Consider the following 14873-nt stretch of genomic DNA (forward strand, 5'->3'; position numbering starts at 1 on the left):
GGCCACTTCATTGGGTTCACCTGTACAGTGTAGTTTGGTCCAATACAGCATCATCTACTTTAACAAAGTTATTTATTCCTAGTTTATGCCTCTGAAATCATCCCGTCAAAGATCTGTAAAAAGATTGTCAACCTTCTTGGAAATCAACACAATTATGCATGTGTCTATTTCGAGTAGTCAAAATAGTGCAGTTAATGTGGACGACATCACATGTCTTGTCTTTATAAAGACATTTCACACTGTTGAAGGGTTTGGGTTTCAACTCTTTATCAGTAGTCAGTTTCACAGGAAGCACACATTCAAGGTAATTTCATGCATAAGAACGACATCTTATCTAGAGGCCAAGTGCAGTAGGAGGGTTGTTGTGCCTTTCTGTGATGCAGGCCTAAGGCTCTGGTTGATTGACAACATAGTCTACACTTAAACTGCATGTCAGGACGCATTTCCTGTGTGGTTCCCTTGACTCGACTAGATTATGTTTCTCTGTCTTTGCCGGGAATATGTATTCAAAAGTCAACACTCACAAATGGTTTCAAATGTGCTTTATTCAAACAAAAGTTCTGATGACTATCACCAGATTAAAACCACACAAACATTAAAAATACAGTATTTGCTAAGAAAAAAAACTCTTTTTAAAGCTCAGCATTGACACAAGCAGCGGCGTCTGTTTATGTACACTAACATAAACAGGGTTAAATAAATTATTCACGTTGGCATTGATCTCTCTAAAAGAAGTGTGTAACATCAGCCTGAATAACATACAGTAAGTTATAAGTTGATCAAACTGTCAATCAGCCCTGAATGTGAGAGTGTCCGTACCATAAAAAGAAAAACAGTAAAGAACTTAGCAAAATAAAATAATAATAAAATAATGTACCAGAAGATAAAGAGCATAATAACCTATATTGCACGCAAAAAAAACATAATGTTTACAAAATGTATGCAACAGTTCCATTTTGTGCATGCTTTCTATAAATAAAATCAATACTTCTTACAGTAACCATTTGAGTAGTATCGATATTTAAGTGACAAAAGCAACATAAATCAGCAACATTTTCCTTTGTTTTAGGATGAATCCTCTGAAAGAAAATTGCATTTTAAGCACGGACGCTAGTCTTACTGTACTGAATGATTGACATTTGGTTTTGATGTAAATATTATTATGCTGCAATAAACGAGAGCAAAGCCTGACAAGCACTTATTCAGTAAATGCTATGTTGCCTCAGATGGCATATAAATACTGCTGAATGTTAACATTCATAACACATCCTGTTTTGAAGGGATTCAAATTGTCCCATAATTTTGACACCATTTTATCACTGTAGTGACTCTGGTCACGTGTATGCTATGAACATCTGTACATACCAATAAGGCTTGATAATTTTGTTTAGATGTAGTCAAACATGAGTTGCGGAGAGATCAGTGCAGCCCATCCTGGGACACTGTTACAGTAAGACCACAGGTGGGGGGGGGCACAAGCGGTGGCAGGTTATACAGTATATCTGCATCAAAACAGAGAATAATCTGTTAATGTGACGGCTTTAAAGCCTGAAACCACAGCAAGAACAGCACCACTGAGGTATCTACTTGAACTACCAACAGGCTTCACTGCAGACATTGAACAACATTTTTCTTTTATAATGGTAGATATCTGTGAACATGCATTATCCAAATGTGGACTGAGTCAAAACCTGCAACAGTCTTCTTTTCAGCAAAGTTTTTAAAAATGTCAAAAGCTTTTATGTAAAATTTCAAAATGAAAGCACTGCTGAAGGTCGGCTGCTCTTGCATGCTGATGGGCTGTGATCAGGGGAAATGGACAGCATCCTTCAGGTCATCGTTCTCTGCCCTGTGGTCCAGCTGGTTTTGGAGGCGAATGACCTGCTCCAGCTCTCGTCTCTGTCGGTCCGTTTTGTGGCTAACCAGCGTGCGGTAAAAATGCACGGCGAACATAATAAAAACAATCCCAAATGGCACCATGATGCAGCTGGACGTAATGGCTGCCGCCTCGCCGGAACTTACAGTGCTGTTGTTTTCCCCAGTACTGCTTTTGAGCGGTAAGAACTTGACCCAGCATAGGAGCATCACCTCTGTGAGAAAGAGCAGGGTGCCGATGACCGTGGAGAAAGCCCAGGCCAGTTCGATGTGGCGATGCATGCGCTCATGGGGAGACTCGTTGACAGAGTTGAGGTTGTGAACGTTGCTGACAGCCTCGAGGTTAGGGAGGATGCAAGTGCTGATCATGAGGGCAAATAGGTGAACCGCAACCAAAACTGTGGTACAAGCACTGAAGGCGATCAGCAGCCCTGGAGGATACGGATAATCCCGCTCCAGCTGTACCTCCACCATGGCAACCTAAAGAAATAAAACAGGTACATTTATAAAGGTACACAAATATCTAGGCTTGCATCACCATAACACTATCAGTATCTGAAATAAAGCTGTTTTTCCCCTCAACGTAATTATCAAAACCACATTTCAAGCTACAGCTACAGGCTACATTTAAAACAAAGGGACTGTTTGCTATGATAGGACATATGTATTTGTTCTCTGCCCTATTGTTACATTCCTGTCAAGGGTTAATGCACAACTGAAAACTGCTGTGCTTGTCATAACAGCTGCATATAAACAGGCACCTATGCAAATATTGTAACATCAACTCAAACCAAACTGCACTGGTGACACAATAAATATTATGTTCACAGCTCCTGCACTATTGCCATTTTGCTGAGGGGGTTATTTAAAGGCACCTGGAGTTAATTAAAACATGTTTTTAATATAAAATGTAATGTAGCAGTTAGAGCAGGACAAATGCATTACTAAATATAGTTATTGACCATGCAGCTCATGCAGGACATTAACTATACACCTCCAATAAGTGTCAGATAAGGTGGACAGATATAGTACAAACTCGCATGTGTTAAACCGCCAGAGGAAGGACGTGTTAGAGCCCACTACAGGATGGACGGGCTGTATTTGTGTTCAGCGGCTCTGCACCTTGTGAAATGTGGAAGTTGCTGCAATGGGTAAAAATGAGGAGGAGCCTATATGGCTATATAGTAGTCATAAAGTTATTATAATTGCCTCTTTTAACCCTTTACGTTACATTTCATTATTTATTAACTGACGCACATTAAAACGAAGGGGGTCCAAAAACGTAAGTGTTCTCGACCCGGTCCGTTATTTTATTGTTGCGCTGACATATCACTAACAGATTGTTTCTGACCTTTTCACTGAGTTTATCACTTTCATAACTAAATATTCTGTTAATATTAACCGGTGGGAATCACTAGGCCCGTGTGTCAGCGCGGTTTTTGAAGCCAATAATCTGCGTCACATATTTACGGTTCGTGGCCAAGAGAGCGTTCAAACACATTAATAAGTATAAATATTTTGACCCGAGCGACGGGAACCAGTGAAGTCAAGGCAGACTCACCATAGCGAAGCCCGACAGCAGGGCCGACGTGCGGCTGGTGGCTTTTAGTTTGGCTCGACTCAAGTAGAGTTTTCTCCATGACAGCGCCTGCAAAGAGTGCTCGTTCAAACTCATTCCGAAAGTTTTCCAAACAATCTAAGGGCTGTGGTTGGAAACCGGGATGGCAGCGACGGATGAAACGCGCACGGAGAGGACGAGATCTCAGAAGAGGAGTCACATCTAGTAAAACTAGCAAAGCTGGGGAACTATGTCAAAACTTTGCTGCAGCAGCTGACACAGTGTCTCGGTCTGTCAGGAAACACACGATACCCACAATCCATCGCTCCTCGCAGGCGCCGCCGCAGCTCGCCGCCTCGCGCCAGTGACGAGAATAATAAGAGTAATATGCTGATGCAGAGTTCGGCATAAACCGTGACCTGTTGCTATTGACATTTCATTAATTCATACAAACTTTAAATATGTTGAAGAAACGATAACGGAAAATGAGATTTTAATTTCACAATAGTATTGCTTTTACATGTGTCATTTCTTGCATCAGCTCATAAATCTCCTATTAAACAGACCAATCCTTGTTAAAACCACATAATCCCATGCTCATACAAAAAATAATGAAGTAAGTTTTAAGAGGACCAAGGAAAGTTACTAAATTATTGAAGTTAGGACTAATATCATCATTTACAGTTTGACGAACTTGAGGAAGTATTTCTAACTTATAGTGACATTTTGTTTACTCTACAATATGTAAAAAATGACGCTGTTTAATGCAATGTAAACGCTAATTGTCTACCCTAATACCAAATTCTGTAAAATACATTTTACTGAACAGGCAGTTTTTCTTAAGGCTCCTCTTTCGACAGTACCATGTTCATAATACCACCACTGGGTGCCGCTAAACACGTTTCCCAAACCGTAAACACTGTATTTATTACATAAGACACTATCACTATCCTAGAGTGCTGGCCTCAGCAAGCCACTGGCACATTCCTTGTTATGTTGTAATCAAATACAGTGGCTATTAAATGAAGCAATGAGCATGAGGTTAAGGTGCTTAGTATCAAATCTGAAAGTGTTGATCAAATTTAGACAAATTAGATAAATAGGACAAATGTGGTAACGATATATGTTTATTTACAGTAATTAGATAGTTTTTGAAGAAGCTGTGTGGATTAAATTACAATAAATATTTATACATATTTTAATAATTTCCCACTAGGGTTTGGTATCTTCAGTGCATTTTTATATTGATGGCATTTTGAGGTTGACATCATCTGCCACACCTGCTCAGGTGGAATGAGGTCGAGTAACTTACGTGGCTAGATGAGAATGAATCACTAAATTGTTGTATGTTGTTTGGCCACTTACAGTAAGTAACCCCCCTCCCCCCTCCCCCCAAAAAACATTATTTAAACACAATATACTATACACAATCATATGCAAACCTTATTGAAAGCGTGTCGCCGTAATATGCGACCATCACAAAACCTGCTAAATGAAATAAATAAAATTAACGTTTAAAGCATCTACTGTCCGTTGAATCCCACATGCTACCAAAACCCCAAAAAGCTAATTCGGATATCGGTGGGAGGCAACCATCTTGTTTAGCTTGCTTATCTTCATTTCCTGTGCTGCGTTCCATTAACTTGTAAAAACTAGTTGCAACGCTAGCGTAGTCAGCCAGTCACAGTCACACAGTTACATTTACGCTATTTATTTAGACTACTGCAAGAAGTCAAAAATATCGTTTAGGATTTATAACGCTCGTGTAAATCTTATCATTGTCTTCATGTTTTGTTCATCGTGTGTGGCCAGGTTAAACAAGGGGGTGGGGTTTCCCAGCGTCTATGAACACAGCACAGCCAGTGAGCCGATCGGCTACTGGTGACGGCGCTCTGTGGAAGGAGGGGTAATGAGCTGAGTTGCAGCCCTGTTCAGCCATGTTAGTTTTCTCTGCTATTCACGAACGATGAGGGAGAGGAGCCATGGCCTTGTCATTGAGCGGAGACGATGAGGAATATGATTCAGAGTCCGAGCAGGTCAGAGCTCTAAAATATCTTCATGTGAGCCCTACGGTCGTTCATCTAAGCGTGTTGCGGGTAAAAAACAAGCCTTGCGTGGAGTGAGTGGAGGTTTTCTCCAGGTTAACGTATCCGCTCTCCTCTGTATCTAGCTAGCTTTAGTCGAGTGAACCGGGGGGAAGCTGTCTTTTAAAGCTTCCCATTCCCGTTCCAAAACCACGGAAACGACTAATTTGCTGAACTTGTACTTGGAGTTCCTTCGGACTTTGGCTCATTTCCAGGCCCGCCAACCCGACCGTCCAAACGAGCCGCGTCCTCCGCTCCTCGGACATCTCAACTGACCCATTTTGTGGTGTCCACCTATAGTTTCATCCAGTGTTGCTAACTCATGGCTGGGACCAGCACCTCGGCGCCCCGCAGTAACCTGGCGTAAAGGCCACTAAGCCTCGTACTGGTGGACTGGCAGTGATTCACACCAACTTGGCACATTTCTCGTTGTTTTTCTTGTGATCACTTTTCCTCATACTTCCTAAACAAGCCCCACCACTCTGTGCCTTTAAGACGGCTTTAGGCAAAATGTTGTTGAGGCAGGGACAGGGGAGGGGGGATGGGGAGAAGGAACAATGAAGTGGCTACACTTCTGTTTCCTGGTAGTCTAGTGATTACTAAAGTAGGCTTTAGTGTCCACTCCAACACCTGCCAAAATTATGCTGGGTGTGACCACAATGGCATTTTGTTCCCTTGTTTTCACCGGATGGAGAAAAATACTATATTGCTGACTTTGGTTTTGCATTGCATTCAACATGCTGCGTCTCATTAAGTTTAATAGGGGGAAGTTGTGATCTGAGCATCTGTAGTGGGCTGAATAGCATGAATGATTAATAACAAGGCTTTCATGGGCTATTGCACAAGTCTCCATTAGACACTTGGCATGAAATATAAGAAGAGCTCCTTGTGCTTAAGCAGTGTTTACACCCGCAACACCCACGAGCAGCTCCTCATCACAGAGTGCAGTTTGACTTCTGCTGTTGTGACACATTGTTGGACACTGTACATGAGCAGCAGGTGACGGGCCTTGTGACTTCCTCCCAGTGAAATCGATGCTGAAGCTGAGTCAGAGCATTGTGCTCGCGGTGTAAGCCGTGTTTTCGCTCACTAGCTTCTGCAACCAATCCCAGATTCCTTACATATTACTGCGCAGAGTTACAGTAAAGACGCGTCAGCTGGTCATTGCTTTGTTTGGAGGCTGCGCTCGGCGTGTTGGCTGAGGCCGATCTGATTTGTTTGTAGCCACAGTTTCTTTTCCACTCATTTGTTGTAATCAGAGGAAGAGCTCAAGGCGGAGGTACATGATGTTCAAGTAATGGAACAAACATAAATAATTAGTCGTGGTTACTGTGCACAGACAACTTTCGTTTAAATTGCTTCATGTTCAAAGTCTTTGCCAACACCGAACTTGGATATGATTTTAGAGAACACTTGACTCAGACACGGCCAGGATTGCTGAGAAATCTATACTACAACACATGGTGAGACTTCGATAGTCGTAGCCACCTCTGCAGCACCAGCAGCTCTTTATTTGATGCCTCCTTCCCATGTTTCCATGGTAGTAAGAAGGATTTGCAGAAAGCTGTCGAATGAATTAATCCCAGTTTTGACAAAATTAGCAACAGCCGTGAAAGAATAACCTGCATAAATGCACAGTTTAGAATAAACTTGGTGATAAATTCACAAAACTATCCTCTTGAGACAAATCGCTTAGAGGAGCAGTTAGTGGTAAACACGAAGGACAGCTCTCCTGATTGTATCAGCACGCCCACATATCGTTGATATGCTGAGGAGGAGAATACAATAAGGAATGTTTTGTCATGTTTTTTTTTTCCTCGTTTTACTGGTTTCGCCTGCCCCTCCTGCTCCCAGCCCTGTCTTATGAAACAAAACCCACAAATGGTATTGAACAGAATGTTTCATGTGAACTGAGTGGTAATTGCCCGCAGGGCTGCGTTTACTGTACCATCTGTAGTAGGTGGGCTGTGTGTAGCGATCAGTAACACATGACACAAAAGGTGTTCGCAGCCTCGTACTAAACCATGTCCTTCTCTGGGAGCTTTTTTTATCCATCTCTCTCTGTACTGTATTCAGTTACCACCACATGTTGCCAAGGTAACGTCTCCTGCAAGAACAAGCAGCACTGTAATGATTTGTCGTATTTTCACAGTGCCTCACAGTCCTGCCCTGACAGCTGCATGTGCTGTGGACTAAAAATACATGTGAGAAATGTGAATTTAGGGTCATAGATTTAATGCTGTGCATGTGGGAGATGAGACTCATCCCTTGTGTACATTTAAGATGAGTTGATTTACTGTGTTACCTTTCCTTTCATGTGCTTACACATGACTCACGCACACAGCGTATTTATGTAAGTCACCTAGAAAGGTCAGAGCACAATACGTAGGAGGTGTGTCACACTTTTTTTGTAAATGTAAATGCCGCTGGATGTTTGAGGTATGCTAATTCTTTTTCTTTTTTTTGTACTTCCTTGGGATTATGCTCAGTAGAGCATTACTGTAAATCAGTTCTCTGCTGAAAGAAAAAGCATTCATTTGGAACACCGATTGTCAAACATGGCAATAAATAGAATGATTCTAGATATTTGATTATTAGTTGCAAAATAAGATTGGGATATGGGAATTATGTGACATTGTAATGTCATTGACATAATATGTAATTAGTTTTACATCAATAGCTGTAATTGTAAATGTATATAGGAATAATCTATAGCTGTTGTGTCTTCTATATTCTGTCTTCATTATGTTGAGTTTATAGTGTCATGGTGCTTTAATTCATTAATACAACAGCTAATACAGTTATGGCAAAATATTAGTAGCCTTAAATTTCATTGAAACAGTTCCTTCTAAAAATGGCTACTAAACCTTTTGTGTGTATTTATTCAATTCGTCAACTAAGGCGATAAGCCTATTTAAATGAACTTCTTTTTATTGTGTCATTTCTGATCATGAAAAAAAATGTCTCATGAGATAAGATCACTGAATACTTAAGCTGCTGCCTGAGAGGCAGTTGTTTTTGATTGTTTGAGATGTTTAGTCATCCTGGTTACTCATGGTTCAAAATTTCAAGCTCACAGACACAAGGTATCAGTGAGTGCTAACAGGTCACAACGTCACATTTATTTGGGTTTTATCATGTATTTGGATACACTGTATCTTAGACATTTAAGTGTAAGGTATCTGTACCAACAGGTTTAACCACAGCTGACCTTATTGAGCCATGTTACAGCAGCCTCTGGCCTCACTGAAGCCTAATTTCAAACTCCCTGTTTGTCTTCTAGCAGCGTGCAGCCAACCGGCCGAAGCCCAAGATGGGGGTGCCATCAGCTGTCAAGCTGCCGTCCAACCGCAGCTCGTCCGGAGCCAGGCGCAGGCGGACACGCTGCCGAAAGTGTGAGGCCTGCCTCCGGACCGAGTGTGGGGAGTGTCACTTCTGCAAGGACATGAAGAAGTTTGGGGGACCAGGGCGGATGAAGCAGTCGTGCATTATGAGGCAGTGCATCGCGGTGAGTCAGCAGAATTTTGGAGTTCACACAGAAGCAACTGCACACTTGTGTTTTGGCGATATCTCATGCAAACGTTTGGTCTCCCATGTGCTCAGCCCGTCCTGCCCCACACAGCAGTGTGTGTGGTGTGTAAAGAAGCAGGGAAGGAGGACTCGCTGGAAGATGAGGACGACAAGTTCAACTTCATGCTGATGGAGTGCTCTATCTGCAATGAGATTGTCCACCCCAACTGCCTCAAGGTATGTAACAACCCCACCTTAGTTAAATCATTTACAGTGAGTAATGTGCCATGATTCACAAGACATTGTAATACAATGCGAGTCGTTCGAATGACTGTAGTCAGCAGGTAATTAGATCTAGAAATGTTCTTGTTTATATGGGGCTGAACATACTCATCATTCTTACATAACTCACATAATTTTATGACTTCACCAAGCTTATTATGTCTGTGTATTGTAATGTGACTTGTTATCACATACAAACTACTACATACTTTGTTTTTTAAATTATTGTGGCAGACTAGTGCTAAAGAGATTTTATGAGGTAAAGCGAAACAAAATGTAAAGCAGCACAAAACCTGTTTGCAAGTCTTATAACATCAACTGCTAGAACAGCCGTGGTCAAACCAGTTTTTCAAACATGTACTGTCTAGTTGTGTTGCAGCATACAACAACCAAGGTACAATATAGGTTCTTCCGCCATGTCTATGGTGTCACAGAGGGATTAATACATTGCACCAATTCAGAAGTGTATGTTGAAGTTCTCGAAGTAACATTTCACCCCCACTTCCGTTTTCCAGCTTAATGCCTCTGCAGACTGTGCATGTTAAGTGTAGCTGGAGTTGAACTGTGTTGACCTGCCTGACAGGCACATGGCATAACAGTCAGTTTCACTTCCCTCCGCCAGTTTGTGTAGAACTGTATGCAGGAATCTGTTAAGGGTTGCTGTTTTAGTAAAGCTTGTTGAAATCCATTGCAATTCCTTCCTTGGTGGTTTTCAGGTAAACGACGCTACAGGAGTGGTGAACGATGAACTGCCGAACTGTTGGGAATGTCCTAAATGCAATCATGCCGGGAAAAGTGGAAAAGTAAGTACAAATATGCGCGAGTCATAGGCTTTAGATTAGGTAAGAGCTTATTGAGTGTGGGGGTTGGAAGGTTTTTTTTTACTTTCAAATGTTCAGTCACAACTAAATATTTTGTTAGTTTAGGTATTTCTTGTAGACAATATTGTTTTCACTATTTAAGTATCGGCCTGCCACTTCCTGTTTATACTTTGTGAAAGTCATTAACATGTGACTGTGTTACAGAAGCAGAAATTAAACTAGCCCATGATATGAATGTTTTTTATTTGATTTATTTATTTCTTGTGTTTATTTAAGCGTAGTTATTTTTAAAATGCAGCTGGTTTTTCATTATTGCTATAGGCTAAAGGTATAAAGTTGTCTTGCAACTTTTGTTCCTTTTGGTATTGAAGCAAAAACGCGGTCCGGGATTCAAGTACGCCTCCAACCTCCCCGGCTCTTTGCTGAGGGAACAGAAGCCTATGAAGGAGGACAATGATGCTTCAGCTCTAGCCAAGAGGAAACCTGAGAGAGAGGAGACACCCAGGCACAGGCCCGAAGAATCTCTCCACCTGCCGCCACCACTGCTCTCCCCCAGCAACCTGCCCCGACCCAGACCCGAGGACAAACTCAGAAAGAAGAGGAAGCTGTTTGACGATGAAGAGGATGAAGATTTCGGGGTGAGGAAGAAGGTTGGTAATCATTCACAGAGCTGCTGGGTTTTAGAGGAACAACATATAGCACTGACACCAAGTGTTTAAAATTGGTACTGCAGTCCAAATCCCTCTATCTTCTAGAAGGGGCTGAGGGAGGAGGAGGAAATGGTGCAGCTTGTCTGCTCCACCGATGTGAACAATGGCCTTTAACATAAGCATGACAGTGCTAGCCAGCACTAGTCAGGGTTTCTTTACTGGCTGTGTGTCACTGCCTATTATTTAGTGTTATAAATATTTTTAAACTCTAAATTGTTGTTTTTAATTATGGAATTAATAAGTGAAGCTCATACTATTATTTTTCTCTAGGAAAAGTCAGATGATCCATATTTTGCTAAACTGCTTCACCACATCAAAACAGAAGATAAGGACGACGACGCATATGAACAGGAGCTTGAAAATCGACGAGAGGCTCATTTTCACACTGCTGTGGAGCGCAGGTGGCACTTTGGTGACACTGAAGAAGAAGTGGATGAAAAGGAGTTCAAGCATGAACCTTTGAATCCCTGCATTAAAGCGTCTTTGGGAGACAGTGACCAGTCTTACTGCAGCTCTCCACAGGCCGGCCCCAGCAGCGAGGGTGGAAGCGAGACCCAGGAAAAAGGTCCCCATCCAAAAGCTCGGCGGAAGCGGCGCTTACCTAATAAAGAACTGACCCGAGAGCTGAGCAAGGCCCTTAACCAGGAAATCCAGAAGACTGAGGACTGCCTGGCAAACGAGAACTGCCAACCCCTCAAGGTGGAGCCGGAGACGGAAAACACGGAACCCAAGAGATTGTTCTGCAATGGCAATGAACTTGGAGATCAGCGGGCTCACCTCAAGGCCAAAGAGATGAACGGGACGCCCTGGGAGCTGCGGCACTTCTACCCGAGTCAGATCACCCCATTAGGCTTCAACAGGAGCACTCCTACTAATCGACCGGTGCCCCCACGCTCCCCACCCAAATGTGTCCAAATGGAGCGGCACGTCATCCGGCCCCCTCCGATAAGCCCCCCTCCAGACAGACTGCCCCTAAAAGACGGCAAAACACACATGATGCAGCGCGAGGTTTGGATGAAGATCTTTCGCTACCTCACACACCAGGAGCTGTGTGTGTGCATGCGAGTGTGCAAGACATGGAACCGATGGTAAATGCAAAGCACACGCGTCACAGATTTTTTTTTTCAATCTGTTTGAGTGTACAAATGTGCTGAGACCAACTGAGATCGATCTAAAATGCAACAAATCTTGCTTTCTGTTTCAGGTGTTGTGATAAGAGACTTTGGACAGTGATTGATCTCAATCGCTGCACCTCCATCACTCCACTCATGCTAAGTGGGATTATCCGCCGACAGCCGGTTTCCCTGGACCTCAGCTGGACCAATATTTCTAAGAAACAATTAAGCTGGCTTATCAACAGATTGCCAGGTGAATAATAAGAGAATTCTTTCTCCATCTGTTGAATCGTGTTGTTCCGTTTGTGCTTCAGTATACTAAATGCTGCTGTGTGTTTCAGGTCTGCGGGTTTTAATGTTAGCAGGCTGCTCTTGGGCCGCTGTTTCTGCTCTCTGCACCACAAGCTGCCCTCTGTTACGCACTCTGGACGTCCAGTGGGTGGAGGGTCTCAAAGACCCACAGATGAGGGACCTCCTTTCACTGCCCACAGACAACCGACCAGGTATCTCACTCAATGCAAATAACTTTAGTGTTTTTTCTTTGTAAAAAGTTTTTGTTTATTGCAAGTTAAACTGTGGTTTTCCGGCATTTCATTTGTTTGTGTCCATATTGGCATAATATAAGAACTGGTTGGTCATGTTTTCTCTGGTGATCATGTGACAGGTCAGCTGGAGAACCGCTGCAAGTTGCGAAATGTGGAGGACCTACGGCTGGCAGGACTGGACATCACTGATGCGTCTTTACGTCTGATCAGTCGGCAGATGCCTTTGCTCTCCAGACTTGATCTGAGCTACTGCAACCACATCAACGACCAGTCAGTCAACCTGCTGACGGCTGCAGGGACCACGACCAGAGACTCCCTTACAGAAATCAACCTGTCAGGTGAGAACTGGGATCTTGGGAACAGCCGTGTGAGAATGCGCCAATGTGGGTTTACCAAGTCCGGTTTTCAAGGGGTGCAGTTAATAATGTAAATCGGCTGCAGGTAAAGAAGAGCTTAAAGATTAAATAAACTAGGGTTTAACCATTTAGACTTGACAATAACATGTCAGAGAACTGTCACATAGTGACAGGCACAATGGTGGATCCCTATTAAATTAACTGACCAATTTACATTCTGAAGAGTTGCTCACCTTTAGAAGTTGCTCTGTGGTTAAAAACTCTTAAAGGAAATGTGGATGCTATTAGGAGAATGAGTGTGGGATGAACCCTCTACATAAGTTTAATCAGGGGTCAGTAAAATGACCTGTGTGCTGCACCTCTATGAAGGGAAACATTATCCAAATGCTCAAGGTAATTGTTTTTTTGTTTTGTTTTTTTGGCTGAAGTGTGGCCCCATTTTTAGTCAATTTCTGTGCACATCCATTTTTTAATTTCCAACTTGTGACAGAGTATTTTACTATTTGTTTCTTTTTAGTTTGTAACCGAGTCACAGACCATTCCTTAAACTTTTTCAAGCGCTGTGGAAGCATCTGTCAGATCGACCTCCGTTTCTGCAAACAGGTGACCAAGACAGCATGTGAAAGGTTCATCGCAGAGATGTCTGTGAGCGTACCGTTTAAACTGAACGAGGACAAACTGCTGCAGAAGACGAGCTAGTTCCTAAGACTTATTCAGAGACAGTCTTTGCACTTACGGAAACCGTTTTCTTCTCTAACTCTGTGTGATCAAACTGAGGAGACTGATATTTGGATGGACACCTTAAGGGGACTTTAATTTAAGGAGATAAACATTCACTGGACAGATGAGAGGAAATGGCTTGCATGTGTTTGTGTTGAGATTGTTCTTTTTTTTTTTTTTTTTTTTTTTAACAAATAGCTTGTAAGTAACTGTTGGGTTATTTTTATTCTTTAAATATGTGAAAACAGTATTTTTATACACGTATCATTTCATGAGTTTACAGTGTCTCAGGAGCTAAATATCAGAGACTGATTACCAGTGTCTCCTATGTGCCAAAACCTGTATTTGACTTTAAAACAACTTTAGTATCAGACAAGAAAAATCTGTACAATAAAACATATGGCAAAATTATAATGTTCTGAATATTTGCAGCATATTTGAAAATATGGCATCAAAATTTTAATTTTCCTGTTGCTACCTTTTCAGTGAACTGTTCAATGTTGTGTTTGATGGCGTTTTCATCATTTCAACATTAATTTATTGATATTTTTTATGATAGTTTGTATTTATTCCTTTACTTAGTAACTTGACAGAAGAACTGGGTCAAATAATGTTTGCAAATAATTTATCGGGGTGTTTTGAGCCTGTCGCAGCACCCACGTTGTGGGGTTCAAACCCGAAGTCCAGGTTCAGGAAGCTGACTCCTTCCTTCACACTGACTTTCTTTACAGCCGTCAGTCCCACAAATCTGGTTCACTACACCGGTTTATATAATTAACTAGACCTTTGCAAATATCTCCTTTGCAGAAATGAACTTCACACAGTAGGTGTTGTGTGTATTTTGGGTGTTGTGCTGTAATATGCTATCACCTCAAGTGAATGTGACCATGTTTATATTTGTATATCTAAAATCTAAGTGCTAATATGCATTAAAAGAATTTGTACCATGATTGAGGCAGAAGTTGTCTTTATAATGGAACTGATGGAACTGAGTTTTATTCCTCCACTATAAACATGACAATCAATAGTAATGTTTATAGTTACAGTTAGGTCACTGGTTTCTCTTGTCCAGCAATTCCAAGTATTTAAAATAATATACAATCCCATTATTTTGACTAGATTTACCTAACAGTGTTTTTTATTTTGGTATATAGTGTCTTTCATCATCAAGTGTGAGATGCAGATATTTACAATCACTTGAAACAGTTCCCTGCCATCAGACCACCCGGTGTTTGAGGCTTTTATCTTTACCTACAGCTGCGCTGTCCTATGACTGATTGGTCTGGTGCTGGAAATT

General features: G+C 41.9%; 2 protein-coding genes across 6 annotated transcripts; one reads left to right on the forward strand and one right to left on the reverse strand.

The window, feature by feature from the left end:
* Nucleotides 1-527: 527 nt before the first annotated feature.
* LOC114863061 (calcium release-activated calcium channel protein 1-like) lies at nt 528-3761 on the reverse strand. The gene is made up of 2 exons (XM_029163890.3): nt 3437-3761; nt 528-2355 (listed from the first exon to the last, which is right to left on the reverse strand). Exons 1-2 carry the CDS (start codon nt 3548-3550, stop codon nt 1807-1809), a joined length of 663 nt encoding a protein of 220 aa, XP_029019723.1. The 5' UTR covers nt 3551-3761; the 3' UTR covers nt 528-1806.
* A 1556-nt stretch (nt 3762-5317) lies between these two features.
* kdm2ba (lysine (K)-specific demethylase 2Ba) lies at nt 5318-14526 on the forward strand. 5 transcript variants are annotated; one of them, XM_029162405.1, is made up of 10 exons: nt 5318-5469; nt 8801-9025; nt 9121-9264; nt 10026-10112; nt 10493-10780; nt 11111-11928; nt 12045-12208; nt 12297-12458; nt 12620-12838; nt 13374-14526. In XM_029162405.1, exons 1-10 carry the CDS (start codon nt 5416-5418, stop codon nt 13553-13555), a joined length of 2343 nt encoding a protein of 780 aa, XP_029018238.1. In that variant the 5' UTR covers nt 5318-5415; the 3' UTR covers nt 13556-14526. The 5 variants fall into 5 exon arrangements, with proteins under 5 accessions (XP_029018238.1, XP_029018244.1, XP_029018242.1 ...); XM_029162411.1 differs by having other exon boundaries at nt 13460-14526; XM_029162409.1 differs by having other exon boundaries at nt 10493-10768.
* The last annotated feature ends 347 nt before the right edge of the window (nt 14527-14873 follow it).

Source organism: Betta splendens, chromosome 9 (assembly GCF_900634795.4).
Source record: "Betta splendens chromosome 9, fBetSpl5.4, whole genome shotgun sequence".
Classification (NCBI taxonomy): Eukaryota; Metazoa; Chordata; class Actinopteri; order Anabantiformes; family Osphronemidae; genus Betta; species Betta splendens.

What these genes read in the sequence shown, in the direction of transcription:
- kdm2ba (XM_029162405.1), top strand. Translation starts at nt 5,416, where the DNA reads ATGGCCTTGTCATTGAGCGGAGACGATGAGGAATATGATTCAGAGTCC. An exon ending in ATGATTCAGAGTCCGAGCAG is followed by an intron (nt 5,470 to 8,800) that starts GTCAGAGCTCTA and finishes TTTGTCTTCTAG; the next exon opens with CAGCGTGCAGCCAACCGGCC. An exon ending in TACAGAAATCAACCTGTCAG is followed by an intron (nt 12,839 to 13,373) that starts GTGAGAACTGGG and finishes GTTTCTTTTTAG; the next exon opens with TTTGTAACCGAGTCACAGAC.
- LOC114863061 (XM_029163890.3), bottom strand. Translation starts at nt 3,550, where the DNA reads ATGAGTTTGAACGAGCACTCTTTGCAGGCGCTGTCATGGAGAAAACTC. An exon ending in TGCTGTCGGGCTTCGCTATG is followed by an intron (nt 2,356 to 3,436) that starts GTGAGTCTGCCT and finishes TTATTTCTTTAG; the next exon opens with GTTGCCATGGTGGAGGTACA.